Source organism: Heloderma suspectum, chromosome 8 (genome assembly GCF_057233095.1).
Source record: "Heloderma suspectum isolate Gila_16-S chromosome 8, 16-S_ref, whole genome shotgun sequence".
Taxonomy (NCBI): Eukaryota; Metazoa; Chordata; class Lepidosauria; order Squamata; family Helodermatidae; genus Heloderma; species Heloderma suspectum.
In genome coordinates this window covers 10,376,606-10,395,501 of record NC_139465.1, presented here as the reverse complement: position 1 = coordinate 10,395,501, position 18,896 = coordinate 10,376,606, and the positions used below count along the sequence as shown (strand labels likewise).

General features: G+C 45.6%; 1 protein-coding gene across 1 annotated transcript in view; it reads left to right on the top strand.

The window, feature by feature from the left end:
* SLC6A2 (solute carrier family 6 member 2) overlaps positions 1 to 18,896 on the top strand; it is a 103,735-nt gene that overhangs the window by 28,452 nt on the left and 56,387 nt on the right. The window contains exons 2-3 of the mRNA XM_084812872.1: positions 10,371 to 10,502; positions 14,223 to 14,457. Of these exons, the coding sequence (XP_084668998.1) occupies positions 10,371 to 10,502; positions 14,223 to 14,457 (367 nt within the window). The remainder of the gene's footprint in view (positions 1 to 10,370; positions 10,503 to 14,222; positions 14,458 to 18,896) is intronic.

Sequence of the window (18,896 nt, the reverse complement as noted above, 5' to 3'; positions counted from 1 at the left end):
AATATTTACATAGATTAAGATGGCCAAAAAGAAGGAAAGCAAATGGCGGCAGCCATAGCCGCCGCCATTTGCCTACACGGTGTGGTTTTTTGTGGATTTTTTTAACCAGAGCTGGAAATCCGGCTGCAGACAGCTCTGGCCTGGCCAGGCCAGGCCTGGCCAGCTGCTCCGCGGAGGTGCCGCGGAGCACAACCGGCCTTTCGAGAATTCCGGGGGGAGGAACAGAGCACCTCCCCCCCGGCCAGGATTCCGGGGGGAGGGACGGAATGCCTCCCCCCCCACCATCAACATAATCCGCGAAAGGCAAGTCACTTTCCTACATCCCTAATCCCAGCTGAACTGTTTAAAATCTTGCAAGATGATGCTGTCAAGGTGATGCATGCCACATATGCCAGCAAATTTGGAAAACACAAGAATGGCCAACAGATTGGAAAAGATCAACGTATATCTAGGGGTGGAAGAAAGTCACTTACCTGTCCTCGAAGCTTGTTCGCAGTGGGGGGGAGGCGCTTTGCTGCTCCCCCCGCGAGGTTCAGGCCAGGGGGGGAGGCTTCCCGCCTCGCCCGGCCGAAATTCAGGCCGGGGGGGAGGCTTCCCGCCTCGCCTGGCCGCGAACTCCAAAGTTTAAAGAAACAAAACAAAAACGCCCCCGTGATAGGCTACGTGACGATTAACGTAGCCTATCACGGCTAGATCTGCAAAGTCAGCCATGATAGGCTACGTAAATCGTCACGTAGCCTATCACGGGTGACTTAAAAAAAAAAAAGCGCGTACGGATAATGGCGGCCCCCATAGGGAGCCGCCATTCCCGTTCCTTATTTGGTCGCTGTAGTCTACGTAAATGTTTATGTAGACTACGGCGAAAATAAGGTTAACGCTATTTTGGGCAGAAACCTCACCTTTCTGCCCAAAACATGGCACTCAAGGCAGCTTATGATCATAGAAAAATAAAAATGGATGAAAACAATAATAAAACAAGCCCATTATCCGTACGCGCTTTTTTTTTTTTTAAGTCACCCGTGATAGGCTACGTGACGATTTACGTAGCCTATCACAGCTGACTTTGCAGATCTAGCCGTGATAGGCTACGTTAATCGTCACGTAGCCTATCATGGGGGCGGTTTTTTTTTTCTTTTATTGCAATGGCGGCAGCGGCAGCCGGTCAAAAGACCGGCTGCCGCTCCCGCCCCGCACGAACACCCACCGAACCGCCGGATGGACCCGCCCCCGGGAGGGACATTCAGCAAAGGTAAGTCCCATCCCAGGGGGGGTGCGGGGTGTGGGGGGGTGCGGAGAATTTCTCCCCGAAAGTTTCGGGGAGAAATTCTCCACCATCCCTACTTATATCCCCATACCAAAAAAGGGAAGCACCAAAGAATGTTCAAACTATCAAACAGTGGCACTTCTTTCACATGCCAGTAAGGTAATGCTCAAGATCTTACAAGGTAGACTCCAGCAATTCATGGAACGAGAATTGCCAGAATACAAGCTGGGTTTAGAAAAGGCAGAGGAACTAGAGACCAAATTGCCAATATCTGCTGGATAATGGAGAAAGCCAGGGAGTTTCAGAAAAACATCTATTTCTGTTTTATGGACTATTTTAAAGTCTTTGACTGTATGGATCATAACAAATTGTGGCAAGTTCTTGGTGGTATGGGGATACCAAGTCATCTTGTCTGCCTCCTGAGGAATCTGTATAACGACCAAGTAGCAATGGTAAGAACAGACCACGGAACAACGGAGTGGTTTAAGATTGGGAAAGGAGTACGGCAGGGTTGTATACTCTCACCCTACCTATTCAACCTGTACGCAGAACACATCATGTGACGTGCTGGGCTTGATGAAGCCAAGGCTGGAGTTGAAATCGCTGGAAGAAACATTAATAATCTCCGATATGCAGATGATACCACTTTGATGGTGAAAGCAAGGAGGAGCTGAGGAACCTCATGATGAAGGTGAAAGAAGAAAGTGCAAAAGCTGGGTTGCAGTTAAACCTCAAAAAAAGCAAGGTTATGGCAACCAGCTTGATTGATAACTGGAAAATAGAGGGAGAAAACGTGGACGCAGTGACAGACTTTGTCTTTCTAGGCACAAAGATTACTGCAGACACTGACTGCAGCCAGGAAATCAGAAGACATTTACTTCTTGGGAGGACAGCAATGACAAATCTTGATAAAATAGTGAAGAGCAGAGACATCACACTGACAACAAAGGTCTGCATAGTTCAAGCAATGGTATTCCCCATAGTAACCTATGGCTGCGAGAGCTGGACCATAAGGAAAGCTGAACGAAGGAAGATAGATGCTTTTGAATGGTGGTGCTGGAGGAAAATTCTGAGAGTGCCTTGGACTGCAAAAAGATCAAACCAGTCCATACTCCAGGAAATAAAGCCAGACTGCTCACTTGAGGGAATGATATTAAAGGCAAAACTGAAGTACTTTGGCCACATCATGAGAAGACAGGACACCCTGGAGAAGATGCTGATGCTGGGGAAAGCGGAAGGCAAAAGGAAGAGGGGCCGACCAAGGGCAAGATGGATGGATGATATTCTGGAGGTGACGGACTTGACCTTGGGGGACCTGGGGGTGGCGACGGCCGACAGGAAGCTCTGGCGTGGGCTGGTCCATGAAGTCACGAAGAGTCAGAAGCAACTGAACGAATAAACAACAACAAAAAGGGCCCCCTGACAATGACATCTGTGTACATGGTGTAATTAGCTGAACACTGGTCCTTCCAATTCACGGGTGGCAAACTGCAGCTCTAAGGCCACATGTGTTCCTCATCCTAATTTCAAAAGCCCTCTGGAAGCAATCAGCTTAGAACTCCAGCAAGATACATGGTTGGACAACCTGGCACCCTTGGGAGGTTTTAGATTTTTAACTCCCATAATTCCTGACTGTTGGCCATGCTGGCAAGGACTGTTTGCAGTTGTATTCCAAGGCATCCTGAGGGCACCAGGCTGCCTTCCTTATTAATTTTTATTTTATTTTATTTGTACCTCACCTTTCTGCCCAAAACATGGCACTCAAGGCAGCTTATGATCATAGAAAAATAAAAATGGATTAAAACAATAATAAAACAAGCCCATTAAAACACAATTAAAAAATACAACAATAAAGGAATAAAAAGAGTAGCCAACCCCCACAGACACACTGGCATGCCAAAGGCTTGCTTGAATAAAAACAACTTTGCCTGCTGGTGGAAGGGCAGCAGAGAGGGGGCCAAGCTAGCCTCCCTTGTCAGGGAGTTCCACAGTCTGAGGAGAAGTCACTGAGAAGGCCCTCTCTCACATCACCACCAAATGCCTCTGAAGGCAGCAGTACTGGAAGAAAGGCCTCTCCCAAAGATCTTAAAACCTGGGCAGGTTTGAATGGGAGAAGGTTAGGGCAGGCTGTTCCCAAGTCATATATGTCTTTATAGATCATAACCAGCACTTTAAATTGTGCCCATAAACAGACTGGTGGCCAGTGAACCTGCTGTAACAAATTTATTTATTCATTCATTTCGTTTCTATACCGCCCAATATCCAAAGCTCTCTGGGCAGTTCCCAAAAATCAAATCCATGAAGTGCAACATAACAATATAAAATACAAAAGCTTAAAACCGCAATATAACAGTACAACCAGAATAAAACCTAGCAGCAATGCAGAGATTTAAAATACAGTTTTAAAGCACCAAAGCCAAAAGGCTAGGAAACTAAAATGCTAAAATATTGGGAGAATAAAAAGGGCAAGGAAGTCACGTGCTCCCTGTAACCAGTCCCAGTCAACTGTCTAGTAGCCACAGCAATTTGGAGCAGCTATAGTTTCCAAATAGTATTCAAAGACAGCCCCACATAGAGTGCATTACAGTAGTCCAAACAGATACAGATCTATCCCAAGGGAATGTGGTCCTCAATGAAAAAAAAAAATCCTCTGTAATAATATCTCAGGGTTATACAATCAGAATGAGAAACAGCAGATTGCAAGTCGTGGTGTACTGTTGAGACAGCTGTAGCTCACTCCACCCTTCTGCCAAGTTGTCCAGGAGAGAATATAGCCATCCCTGTCCTCTGGCATGCACAGGGGGCTTGAGAGAGTGGAAGGAACATCTCTTACTTGTGTGTGGTATGAAGAAAGTACAAAACAGAGGGAGCCTTTCCTGCTGCTGCTGCTGGTGTTTACCTACTTAAGCATAGGGATGTCAGAGAATTCCGCCACGGATCTCGGGGAGGCCGAATGCCAGTGCATTCGGCCCTCCGAAATCGGTGGCGGAATGGTCTGCCCCCCCACCCCCCCGGGATGAGATTTACCTGGGGAGGATCTTCCTGGCGGCGGTGGCTCCAGCGGCAGTTCAGCAGTGGCGGCTGCTGCCGCCACCATTTCCAGTTAAAAAAAAAAAAAGACGTGATAGGCTACGTAAAGATTTACGTAGCTTATCATGGCTAGGTTTTAAAAAAAACTGTGATAGGCTACGTAAATCTTTACATAGCTATCACGTCTGACTTAAAAAAAAAAAAACCCGCGCGTACGCAAATGGCGGCCACGGCCGCCACCATTTGCATTCCTTATTTTGGCATGTCTTAGTCTACGTCAAGATTTACATAGACTAAGATGGCGAAAATAAGGGGAACGCAAATAGCGTAGCGTCTGCTACGCTATTTGCGTTCCCCTTATTTTCGCCATCTTAGTCTACATAAATCTTAACGTAGACTAAGACGTGCCGAAATAAGGAACGCAAATGGCGGTGGCCGTGGCCGCTGCCATTTGCGTACACACATTGTTGTTTTTTTAAAAGTCAGATGTGATAGGCTACGTAAACATTTACGTAGCCTATCATGGCTGACTGCAGGGACGCAAACGGCGGCGACTACAGCCGCTGCCATTTGCATCCCTTCTAGCCAGCGGCCGGATGTCCGACTGCTGGCGGAGCCGGCCGGCGGCTCCGCAGAATCCCTGCAGAGCACAGCCGGCTGGAGAGGATTCCGGGGGGGAGGGACGGAGCGCCTCCCGCCCCACCATCAACATAATTTGCAAAAGGTAAGTGACTTTTGTACAACCCTACTTGAGCACAGCAGTGAGAAGAAGACATCTTGGGGTTGGGATTTGTACGGTGCCACGTTTCCTGCTCATCAGAGGGTTGGATGTACTTGCCCTGGGGAAGCAGGTGAGTGAATTTATGGCTTTCTGGTGAAAGAGGGGTAGTTAATTCCTACCTGCCACATAACCCAACTGGAGAAAAAACAGCAGGGAAAGGTGAGTCTGGGTCAAGGACCACGTACCACTCCCCAACCTGGCATTTCTCCATCCACATTGCACATCCCTTGCCATATTTTAGACATCCAGCAGATAGGGATGTCAGAGAATTCCATGACGGATCTCGGTGAGGCTGAATGCCCCGAAATCCGTCGCGGAACGAAGCCCCCAGCCCTCTACTAGGGATGTCAGAGAATTTCTCCACGAATCTCGGGGCGGCCGAATGCCAGCGCATTTGGCCCCCCAAAATTGGTGGAGAAACGGTCTGCCCCCCCCCCACCCCCGGGACAGGACTTACCTTGTGCGAATGTCCCTGGTGTCGGCAGCTCCAGAGGCAGTTCGGTGGTGGTTTGGCAGCAGCAGCTGCGGCGGACGGTCTTCTGACCAGCTGCCGCCGACGCCATTTCCAAGTTAAAAAACAACAACAAGAAGAAACGTGATAGGCTACGTAAAGATTTAGGTAGCCTATCACGGCTAGATTTTTAAAAAACACCGTGATAGGCTATGTAAATGTTTACGTAGCCTATCACAGCTGAGTGAAAAGAAAAAAACCCCGCGCGTACGCAAATGGCGGCGCCCATGGGCGCCGCCATTTGCGTTCCTTATTTTGGCACATGTAGTCTACGTAAACATTTACGTAGACTACGGCGAAAATAAGGGGAACGCAAATAGTGCTTTTTTCCCCCACTCAGCCGTGATTAGCTACGTAAACATTTACGTAGCCTATCACGGCTGACTGCAGGGACGCAAACGGTGGCGGCTACAGCCGCCGCCATTTGTGTCCCGGCAGGACAGGAGGATTCGCAGCTGGAGGGACGGGGCACCTCCCCCCCCGGCGAGAATTTCGGCGGGGAGGGACAGGGCGCCTCCCCCCCGGCCGGAATTTCGGGGGGAGGGACGGAGCGCCTCCCCCCACCGCGAATCAAGCTTCAGGATCAGGTAAGGGACTTTCGTACATCCCTACCCCCAACCCACGAACGGCGTGCGAAACAGAGCACTTACCTGCTCCCGTCCGCGCTGCTTTGTGAATGGCAGCCGTCCTGCAGCCGCCATTCGCTTCCTCTTCTTCAAGCTGTGATAAGCTACGTAAGTATTTATCATGGCTAACGCAGGGACACCATTTGCGTCCCTGCAGAGGCCGTGATAGGCTACGTAAGTATTTAAGTAGCCTATCACAGTGGGGGGGGGACCCAGCGTACGCAAATGGTGGTGGCTACCGCCATTTGCGTACACTGGGTTTTTTTCCCCCCTGCCATGATCGGCTACATAAATACTTATGTAGCCTATCACGGCAGGGGAAAAAAAAACCCAGCGTACGCAAATGTTGGTAGCCGCCGCCATTTGCATATGTTGGGGTTTTTCCCCCTGCTGTGATAGGCTACATAAATATTTACGTAGCCTATCATGGCTCAATACAGGGACACAAATGGCGGCGGCTACGACAGCCACCATTTGCGTCCCTGCAGGACTGCCCAGCGGCCAGATGTCCGGCTGCAGATGGCCGGAGCTGGCCGGCGGCTCCGTGGCTTGGCCATGGAGCGCAGCTGGCTGGGCAGGATTCCGGGGGGAGGGACAGAGCACCTCCCCCCCACCTTGGATGCCCCTCAGCGGAGCAAGGTGAGGGATTCATACATCCCTACCAGCAGAATCCCAGGCCCCTTTACCCAGATCTGACACTGAATATCTAGCTTTTGTGTTTAGACAGAAAAAAAGCCCTACAGCTCCTATGTTAAACCTGCATAGGATTAAGTCCTTGGTTCGTTTCTCCTATCCTTAATGGAGCAGATCCCCCCCACCCCCCCACCCTGCCCTATGTCCCGGGTGTTAATGATACCATAACATAAAAAGAATTTGGAAAGATGTCTGTTTGCCAATCATTAATCGGTCCAGCCTCTGGTTATCTCACCTTGGGTAGTTGTTGATTGATTTTATTTTTTGTGCAGTGGTGTCTATAAACTCCTCAAACAAATGCATGCAATCTGCCTGAGTCTATTTTCTTTGATCTTGAGCATCCCCCATTAACTCTAGTTACACTTTGATATTTAAATTAGCCGTGTCCTGATGGGAGAATGCATTTGTTTTCCCAGGGAGACTCGTATCACCAAGATAAATTTACTCAGTCAAGCGTTGTAGCTATCTCTACAATCCAGCTGTATAACACACAGAGAGAGACACACACATACTCCACACAAACACAGAGATTAGCAAGAACATTGTGCTATATCTCGCATCTGGGTCATTGTTCACTCAGTTGGACTCTCCCCAACTGCACACAGCCCAGGAAACACAAAATAAGATAAATGTGGGGTTTGTGTCTGCAGTGGGGAAAGAGAATACAGAAAGCAATTGTGGACTGAGTTGAAACAGGTCATAATTTTTTCTTGCACACAGCTTCCTGATAATGTGGCTTTGTATTAGCAGAAACCCCCTGGCTAAGATGAAAGCCAATGTATTGACAGTACTATTCCAGCCCATCTGGTGTTAAATATTTATTATTTGATCAATATTTCTATTGGTGTTGAATAGGGATGGCGGAGAATTCCGCCACGGATTTCTGTGAGGCTGAATGCATTGGCACTGGGCCCCCCGAAACCTGTGGTGGAACGGCCCCCCACCCCCGCCCCACTGAGGAATCCCCCCCCCGGATGAAGCTTACCTGGGGCAGATGTTCTGGCGGCGGAGGCTCCGGCAGCATCAGAGGCGGTGGCGGCGGCAGCTGGTCTCTCGGCCGGCTGCTGCGGACTCAAATGGCGTAGCTGCCTATGCCGTGATAGGCTACGTAAATACTTACATAGCCTATCACGGAAAGAGCAGCAGCGCAAATGGCGTAGTGGCCGATGTTTGTGCACCTGCTCTTTGCCATGATAGGCTACGTAAATACTTACGTAGCCTATCATGGCAGCCTGGCTGGACGCAAATGGCAGATGGATGGCAAATGGCAAATTGCTGTGGCCGGAACTCCGGCTGCGGACGGCCCTGGCTGGTGGCTCTGTGGAGCTGCCGCGGAGCAGAGCCAGCCCAGGGAAGATTCTGGGGGGAGGGACGGAGCACCTCCTCCGCACCGCGAATCCAAGCTGCGAAAAGGTAAGTGACTTTCGTACATCCCTAGTGCTGAATGGGGTGTTGAATGGGGTACAGCTACCCTTGAAAGACCAGTTCCTCAGCCTGGAGGTCATTTTAGACTCCCAGCTGTCCATGGAGGGTCAGGTCAGCTGTCAGCTGTGAGCTGGACAGCGCTGTACCAACTACATCTGATACGGTGGCTGCATCCCTACCTTCCCAACCATCTGCTCCCATCGGTAGTACATGCCCTGTGGTCTCCTCTCATCTAGTCTACTGTAATGCAGTCTACATGGGGTTACCCTTGAAGACAGTTCGGAAGCTGCGGCTGGTGCAGAATGCAGTGGCTCACCTGCCAGCATGATCACATCACTCCAGGAACACCAGACAGGCCACTCAACAAGATCAGCCTCAGATGGCCTTCTCTCTGTCCCATCAGTCAGGACAGCTAGACTGGTGAAAATGAGGAGAGGGCCTTCTCTGTGGTGGCCCCCACTCTGTGGAACTCCCTCCCTAGGGAACTCTGCCATGCCCCCTCTTTAATGAGCTTCTACCATGCATTGAAAACTTGGTTGTTCAGGCAGGCATTTGGGGTGGGTTAGGGTATTTTTAGAAAATGATGTTTCAATGATTAATTTTACTGTTTTAGATTGTTTCTACTGCTGTACATTGCCCAGAGTGGCCAGGTGACCATCCAGATGGGCAATTAAGAAATTTAATAAATAAATAAAATAATTATGTATTGCATTTCTATACCACCTTTCTGGAACTAACGAAGGTGGGTTTACAAAAATACAGAAAACAAACATAACTCAGTTATCCTTCAAAATTCGCACTTCTCTGAATTTTGCAATGGAGTTCTCCAATCAAAAATTCAGCCAGAGCCTCCGTTGCTCTTCACACTGCAGTCGATGGAGTTAAAAAGGCCTTTACCTGTTTCATGGTCTTGGGCAGGGGTGCAGAATTTTAGCCTGAAGGCCAATTCCATTTTAAAGAAGCTCTTGGGGGCCACATTCCAGTGGTGGGCTGGGCCAAAGGCAAAAGAGGCAAAGCCAAAAATACCAGCATATGTTAGCTTAAAGTTCTTACTTACAGCAACTAAGCCTTAGAAGAAGCCTTTTAGAGGGGCCATGTATGAAATCTGGGAAACCACCCATCACTTGGTGTTTAGGGGAAAGGGGGTGGGGCCAGGGAAGGAGAAGTGGTCATCAGGGGAACTCCAAAGGGCTAGATTCCCCTAGCCTAGGAGAAAGTGCTTGAAATGCATAAATAAAGAGAAGGGAGATATTGGGTTCAGCAGCTATGATGGGGGCCAGATGAGTAGCCACTGGGCCCCACATACCAGTCCCCCTCCATCCCAGTGCAATACTTGCCCATTCATTTCCTAGACATGGGCCCAGCACTTGCAAACAGAGATGGGACCAGATGCATACACCAGCCCATGCAATGGCAGCACCTCCTGCAATTATAGCAGCTCCAAAATGGGCTGCCATGATAATGGAATTGTTGCATGGAGTCTGCTCTTGCCTGTTGAACACCCACAGTGCTTTCTCCCCATGGTCGCATCCCTGATTCTGTTAGAAGAAGAATTCATTCGGTCCCGTGACTTGATCCTAATCCATGACGCCTTAATTAAAAAAAAAAAAAAGCAGTGAAGCAACATATCTAGTACTGAATCCAGGTTTGAAGTTCCCTTGGGCAAGACAGCCTCAATGGGCCCCCTTCCTCAGTGAGTCTACCTTCTCACTGCCATTGTCACCAGGTGCTATCGCTCCTCATCCTATTTCTCACCATCATTAGATAGGCGGAGAGCCAGTGAGCAAGTAGGCAATGACATCTACTATTCCTCACCACCATCACCATCATTATCTGGGCCAGAGCAATAGGTGGGTGAACAAGCAGCTTGCAATGGTGAAGAGGAGGAGCAACTCTAGGATGCTTTTTTTAATGGGACCCTACTAGGGTATGGGCCCTTAGCAGATGCCTGGCCACGCCTGCCCTTGACGCCTCAATGAAGAAGAACCCAAAGCTAAACTGGTAAGTGGTTAATATCTGTTTGGTGGTTTTGTTTTCCAGGTGCCTTCCTCATCCCTTACATCCTCTTCCTCATCATAGCTGGGATGCCCTTATTCTATATGGAACTAGCTTTGGGCCAGTATAACAGAGAAGGGGCTGCCACTGTATGGAAAATCTGTCCACTTTTTAAAGGTAAATCCCAGGCTTTCTTCAGCTTAAGGTATTTGCACTGTGGCTCTTGGTACTGAACACATTTCCCATGCTTCCATTAAAGCATGTCACAAAGCCAGAACAGCCAACTTAGGTAGGTAGGTAGGTAGGTAGGTATTTATTTATTGTATTTCTATCCCACCTTTTCCCCTCTTGCAAGGAACCCAAGGCAGCTTACATTATCATCCTCCTCCTCCATTTTATCCTCACAACAACAACCCTGTGAGGTAGATAGGGCTGAGAGTCTGTGACTGGCCCAAAGTCACCCAGTGACTTGCACACTTACTCTAAAGCAAAGAGAGAGAGAAAAAAACAGGCTCAGTTACATGCTACACACTTAATACGATGTGTAGTTTGAGCCACATAATCTAAAGCAACATGTGGTCCCAGCCCCTCCTGTGTCCCTCCTCAAATTTAGAAAAAATAAAATGGAAAAAAAGGCATCTGTAGTGACTACAGGTACTGTTTAATACTTTTACATTAATTTTTCATTATTTTTTCAGCACCTGCAGGGTTCATGTTTGTGCTGACCACATTGGAAAGGGGAACCTGGGGGCTTAAATGGCCCTCAAACCTCCCAAATTTGTCCATCCCTGATCTAAATAAACAAGAGCTCCCATGGATGGCTTTAAAAGGGGGTTAGATGAATTCATAGAGGAGAAGGCTATCAATGGCTACTAGTCCTGATGGCTATATGCTGCCTCCAGTATTCAGAGGCAGTGTGCCTATGTGCACCAGGTGCTGGGGAACATGGGCAGGAGGGTGCTGTTGCACTCAGGTCCTGCTTGTGGGTTTCCTGTGGGCAGCTAGTTGGCCACTGTGTGAACAGAATGCTGGACTACATGGACCATGACCAGGCACACAGGTCACCTGTTCAGTCTTTCCCGCTGTGGTGAGACGTATTGTACAGCTGAAATGCCCCAGCTAGATGGGCAAAAAAGCCTGTCCAGCAAAACTGCAGAGCGGGAGGAGTGGGGAGGCGATGATCACCTCCATTGCTCCTCCTGCTCTGTGCTGGATGCTCATAAGCCTCTGAGTTCAGAGGCTTATGAGCATCAAGGGTGGCCATCATAAGATTGCACCCTAAATAGCTGACAGTTTGCTGTGCTTTAATGTCACTCCCCACATCGGCCATTGAATTGGGCCACCTCACCCTAGTGAGACAGCCAACCACGGCAGTGCTGCAGGTGTCTTTTGCCGTGCATCCTTGGGTACATTTTGAAGCCTCCACTGAAATTCTAAGCAATGGAAAATATTGGACATAGCTGGGTTCAAAACACTTAGCCTGGAATGCAACGGAGTGGATCGCTCCAGGTTTGTCATTTTTATGGTAGCAATGGAAAAATCTGTCAATTTCACTTTTACTTACCTTCATTGAAAAAAAATAAAAATCTTTCCATTCCACACATGAAGAAACTTGTGAATTTTGGTAAATAAATTCTCATCAAAAATGAGCTGAAATTAAATTCTCATCCATCTTCACCAGCCAAGTCAATAGGTACAGCTATTCGTAGCATGGAGAGGACTATGTTGTATCTGCCTGCCATGTAGCTGTTAAGGATGATAGAAGAGGTGAGAACCTTAATTCTGGATGAACACAAAAGGGTTTCAAATTCAGACTTTGAAGAGCTTAGCACTCAAAGCCCTGCACCTGGATGGATAAATCTATCCATTTCACTTTCTCCCACTTTCATTAAACACACACACACACACACACATTATTTTTATCCTGTTTATAGAGAAATTTGTGGATTTTGTTAAGCTTCTCTCTCTCTCTCTTTCTGAGTCAAACAAAATTCTAACTCATCCTGACTATATGGCTCTATTTCTATTTTAATCTCTGATGTAGGTGACAAGTGAATAGTTTACCTGTAACTGATTTAAAAACAAACAAACAAACAAACCTACCTTTCTATTGGGGTAGGGGAGATGAAAAAAAATAAATGAGTGGGTAATTTTAGTTTGCTTTCTACTCCAGTGTCATTTATTGGTTACCCAGGTGCAGCAAAGATTAAACACAACAGGCTACTATCAGTTATAAATGGTAGTGCTGTGGAATCCAGTGCTTGCTGGTAATGACACGGTTCCATCATATTTGGCACCAAGATGGTAATGTGCAATTACGATGGAAGTGTTCATTCAAATGACAGGATCTGAGGGTTAAGTTTAGCCATTTGGGTGGGACCCAGCTGTAATAAATAGCAGGCTGTGTCCAGGCTTAATGGGCCATATGTACTTGTGAAACTTGCTCAGATGACATCACTAAATAATTTACCTCAAGGGTGTTATTCTGGATTTTCAGTTTGAGTTTGCACTACTTTTGTATACACACTATTAGGATTAACATGCTGGTTAACTGACCTGTCAAATATTATCAGTCTACCAACTAATAGCACAGTTAAGGGTGCAATCCTATACATGTTTAGATAGAAAAACAGTCCTACAACACCCAATATTTCCCAGCCAGCCATGCTGGGAGTTACAAGGCTTTTTTTCTGCCTAAACATTCACAGGATTGTGCCCTAAATGTTGCCAAATATTGCACTGTGTAGGTCACAGTGTACCTTTAGGACTAGGAATGAGCTAATGGGCAATGTTCAAGATTGCCATGGTTCTCTGAGCATTGTCTCCCCTCTTGTCTCATCCTCGATTCCCATTTGTGTATGTGATCACTCCCTGCTCTGCATGAATGGGAATAACTGCACAAATTTCCTAATTAGTGCAAATTTCCTCCATAGACTAAAGTGGGGCTGATTCAGTCTATGGGGGAAATTTGTGCAAATTAGGAAACCGGTGCAAATCAAACAGGGAAAGTTGCACAAATTGAATGTGAGCACATGCTTGGCCACTGATTAACATTTTTGCCCCATGCTTGTGATTGTGTGGAGTTACGAACAGGGCACGCTTGCATGTTTTGTGAGCAAAAATGAAATTCTCATGCATCCCTATTTATTACTGCATTTATTGATTTATTTGCAGCATTTTAACCCTGCTTTTCAGCCAGAAAAGTCTACCAGAGCAGCTTACAAAGGTTAATACTAAGACAGTCTCTTCCCTCAGGCTTACAGTCTAAAAGGCACGACAGAAAAAGGAAAGGGATTGGGAGCGATGAGGATAAACAGCAAAACTGTTATTAGTTTCAAAGTTCTTACACACGTTCTTTCTGGCAGAGAAGGTTGAACCAAGCTCCCTGCGGTTGTTCCTTCTCTGGCCAATCTATGGGGCTGGATTGGTTTCTCCCTTGCCATGATGTTGTTCCTGAGGCCAGGGCTAACTCCTCACAGTGGTCCTTGGCATTCTGGTTCTCTTTAAAAATTGACATAAAAACCCATCATCACACCAGCAAATGCTACTAGAGTTGCGCTAAACCTCACTTATGTTAGCACGATGTAATTCACAGTAGTGGTAGTGTCGAAATGGATACTGCCCCAAATAAACAAATATGTGGCCAATATCTGACAAACCTACATACTATTTCCACACACCCTCACCTGAATAATGTAAAACAACAACAACAACAACAATCTTGCCTCCAATCCCAAAATAAGCAAAGAAACAAAAACCTTGGTTTGGGATTTGTTTGGTGATTGTGAACTGCAAATGATGAGTGATCATACCCTTTTCTGTCCTTCACTAGGAAAATTATCCTGTTGCAATGTATTGTGCATCTCTGTGTGTAATCTGGTTATCCTTTGTCTTCAGGTGTAGGCTATGCTGTGATACTCATAGCTCTGTACGTGGGTTTCTACTACAACGTCATCATAGCTTGGTCTCTGTATTATCTGTTTGCATCATTCACGCTGGGGGAACTTCCCTGGACAAAATGTGGCAATCCCTGGAACAGTGCCAACTGCACGGACCCCAAAAATGCCTCGGCGTTTGTTGCTGGCATCACTTACTCCAAGTACAAGGTTACTCCCGCCGCTGAATTTTATGAGTAAGTGTGAGGTTTCTCAGGGGAATTTTGCTTCTTCAAACAGTCTGCAATTGTTTCACATTCAGATTTGTATGGATGTAAGAGAATTTCGTTCATGTTCTCAAATCATGTGAATGTGTCCTGCTCTCAACCCTGAACGGGAACATGAGCAGAAAGATAGTTCTTGGGGAGTTTTCGCTATCTCCCAAGCTTGCATCTGCATTCAAAAGTGTGCAGTTCTGCACTTCCAAAAATGCACGTTTCCCTTTAAAATAGTGTTTTCACACTTTAGCCTATGGGGGGAAAGTATGCATTCGGGATGCATGCTTGGAAAAGTACATAATTTTTGTGTTTAAAGAAATTGGCACTTTTCTTTGTTGGAAATAAAAAAAAATAAGACCATCATATTCAGGAGTGAAGGTGAGGTGAGATGGCCATCAAGGTGGAAAACAGAGAACCTCAACAGGTTTGAACATTGCTCATCCTGCCATCCCTATATTTGTTTATTTGTATATAGTTGTCACATCATCACAAAGCAAACATTTAACCAAACATACTAGATAGATAACATGAAGTTAACACAAACCCAGATCATATAGAATGAACTTAAAATTCTGGATCTCTGCCTATCGTGTAATATTTACACAAATCTATATAAAATTATACAAAATCCCCCATGAGCATAAAGTTCTGAATCTCCCTGACACAGCACAACATTTCCCTTTAAGGTTTTTCCCCAGAACACCAAATTTCTAGAAAACTTGCTGTCTTTGTAGTTAGATATCTATCTTGTCCACAAAGCAGTGAGGTTGAAACCCCATGGATATATCTCCCCCAAATCTCTAAAATCTGACTCACAAATTATTTTCTCAGCACAATATATGAAGGACAATATATAATACTATGTACAAAATCTTGCACCTCTTTGAAGCCACAAGGACAGTATTTAAGTGCCCCCCTTTATCTCTGTCTGCATGGATGCTGTGTTGTCCAGCAGGTAAATGCAAATACCTTCTGGGATGTGAATACAGCAAGAGCCCTGCTAGATCAGACCAAAGGTCTATCTGATTTAGCACCTGCTTCCCACAGTGGCTAAGCAGATGCCCTTAGGAAGCCCACAGGCAGGACATGGAGGCAGTTGTTATTCTGTATTGTTGCTCCGCAGTAGCTCGTGTTCAGTGACATACATCCTCTGAACATTGATATTCTGTGTAGTCATCTCTCCCTATAATAATGAACTCTGGTAAGTGAGTGCCGACAGGATTGGAGCTCAAATAGGCCCACTGAGAAACAAGAGTGTACAAAAAAGCTTTTAAAAAAAGCCTAAGGAGACCCCCACTGCCACCGCCACTATGCGAGCTCCATGAGGATTGAGAATGCTCAGTCACCAAATGAAGTTTACTGTAAGCTGGGGAAGAAAACCAGAAAATGGGAAGGGTAGAGAGTGGAAGCTCAGTGCCACGGTTGAGTAGCCACCCATTGTACCTCAGCTGGTGCAGACACTTCCAAAGACGATTTTAAAGAAGGTGAAAGTTATATGGGAGAAGGTAGTCCTTGAGCTGTCCTCGATCCAGACCACAATGTTTTGGGAGTCTGACTGAGCCTGGCACCACTGCCTCCAACCCATCCCCAAACATTCACCCTTTCCTTCCCTGTGCAGAAACAGTGGTGGCAAAGGCAAAAGAGGGAGCTAGGGAGGTCAAGTCTCTTTCTCCTTTCCTCTTTCTTTCCTTTTGTCTAAATGATGTGATGCAGTGTTTTCTGGGGAATGTAGCCCTTTCAGGAGATCTTGCAATGGCTGGTCTTGCCCAGGGAAGGGAAGACAGGGACTATTTTGTGGGCTGGGGACATGGGGGCATGAAATCATCTAAGTTATTAGGGTTAGCTCAGGATTTTCCCAATTTCCCCCCCTGGGGAGGGGGAGAGATAGGCCAATCCAAGGAGAGGGCCAGAGGATTCACCCATCCTAGCTTTAAATATCACAGCTAGCTCTTTGAAATGGGCCCAGAAAGCAGTGATGTTGTAAAATGGGCAGTATGGGCTTCCCCACTAAATATCCCATAATAACTACAGTAAAGGTGGGGTGGGACTTTTCTCTTGAGAATGTAGCAGCTCGGGGGATGAGAGCACAGTCTTCTCCAGTCTCATGACTGCGGATAAGAGATTCTCATTTTAACATCCACACCAGGCCCTTAGTATCCATGAAATGAAATGTCCTCCATCTTAATAGAGTATTCAAAGTGAAACAAATCCACGTATTGTTATGCATCACTGAGATGTTACTGTAACCATTGATACTACACTGTGAGCTGTTGATGACACGCCGGATGTTAAAGCATCATGATGTGAGAGCCCCTTTCCATTCTATGCTATTAAATGGCACAGAGCTCATGATTCTAACTAACCAAGGCACAATGCAAAATACTAAGTGGCTGTGTATTGTAAAAAGAAAAGTATAAGCATAAGCATAAGCATAAGCATAAGTAGGTATAAGCATAAGTAAGTATAAGCATAAGTAGGTCTCTATTATTTTATCTAGCTAGTAAGTACGACAGTGGAGGCAGAAATAGAAGTGGAGTGTTTCCTATTATTTCCTCTATAATTGTAACAAAACAATAATACAAGAGGGAAGTCCAGAAAGGGGCCGTTCTTATTCAAACGGGCAAGACAGCAGAAAGATGGCGTAGTTTTCCTCTTGGCAAAGTGCATTTGTTTAACAATCTGTTTCCTTTATTTCTATTAGACTATTTTAAAAAAAGTGTTGCCCTAGAAGCTTGGGATCAGTCACAGTAGTGGAACTCTTCACCATTTTGTTTTCTTATCCTTTTGATAAGCATAAATGGATATCATCAAAGTAGGGCGACGCAGAATAAAATGACCCAGCTCTTTTTGTAGATCAGAACACCCGATAGGATGTAATCTTTCTACAAAAATATGCTGTACCTAATATGCTTAGTTCTGTTCCCTATGCCCAGAAGGTTAATATTACTCAAGGTATGTGTAGAGATGTGAAGGCCCAGAAAAAAAAAAAACCACCCACAAATATCGGTGTGTGTGTGTGTGTGTGTGTGTGTGTGTGTGTGTTTTCCCCTCAAGGACCTTTTTCACTTTTTTCCCACAAATTTGAAAAATTGAACAGCTTTCTATTATGAAATATTTTTTTTTACAATGATGAGAAAGATATTTAAGACAAGGTGTTTATATATTGTTACCTAGCCTTTACCCTTCACCAAATGATTTCTAAAACTGAGGCAATAAGAAGACTTCTATAAAAAGACTAGAGATGTAACAATCTTAGAAATAATGATGCCATGGGGGTGGCAGATGTTTTCTTAACATCTCTCTGTAATATTCCCAGCATAGTTATTTTTTTTCCATTTTTTATTCAAATTATTGATTTAGTGTATCTTTAACTCATAGACATTTTGGGATACTCCAAGTCATGCCCAGTTTCCCAACATGTGAGTGGAGTCATAATATCATAAAATGGAAGAAAATGTGCATTCTTGGCGGTTTGGTTTTGTTCTATAGAGTCCTGTGGTTCTGGGCTTGTTCTGGCTAGATGCTATAGCAGTCAATTAATGTAGTTATGATCTAAAACCCACCTGCAGGCTATTCTGCCACTGCCTCCAGGTGCAACAGAACAGCACCTATTATTTATTTATTTTTTAGAAAGAACTTTGAGGCTTGGGTCTATAGAACTCACTGCCACAGTTTTCAATAAAGTTGTCAGTAAGACTAGGGAATGCTGCCTCAGCTATAAAACCTTTTAAGTGCTGAGACTGGACTCTCTACCTAAAAGCAACTCAGTAGCCTAATTCCTACAGCATAGGCATTGGATTGACACCACCACTAGAGACAACCTTTCAAAATGATCAAAAGAATAAGGTGTTCATTCATAGAAATTATTTACAAAAGTCAATAAAATGTCACTCTTCAAATAATAGGCTGAGATTGCTTAAAGGCTCTTAAATTAAATATGGTTGCTTACCATTCCCAATATAATGGATCCCCCATGTAACATACAATTTGTCCCTTATGGCATTTGAACCTGTAGTTTCTTATAGGGTGACGGTGTTACCCTGCAATGTTTTCATCCCAAGGCTTTACCTTATTATGTGGATGGCTGGAATCAATGGGGCTTTGACATCTACGTCATGAGTTTAGGAGAAGGGTGTTTAGGTTTGTTTTTACTGGCTCCATCTTAAAGGCCAAGATTGAAAAACAAAGCAAGCACATCCCATTAAGGCACACCATGTTCTTTTAAATTCTGTTTCCTGTTTAGGTTTCATATCCTTTTTAACGGTGCCATAAAGAGTGTGCTTTCGACATAGCACACCAAAGAGAAATGGACACAATGGAAGGGGATCTAAGGGGTTTGCCTCTTTCTTACATTGTGTTTGTATCCCTAGTAACATGCATATTGCTTATAGAGCTCTCAGCAACATCATTTCAGCACC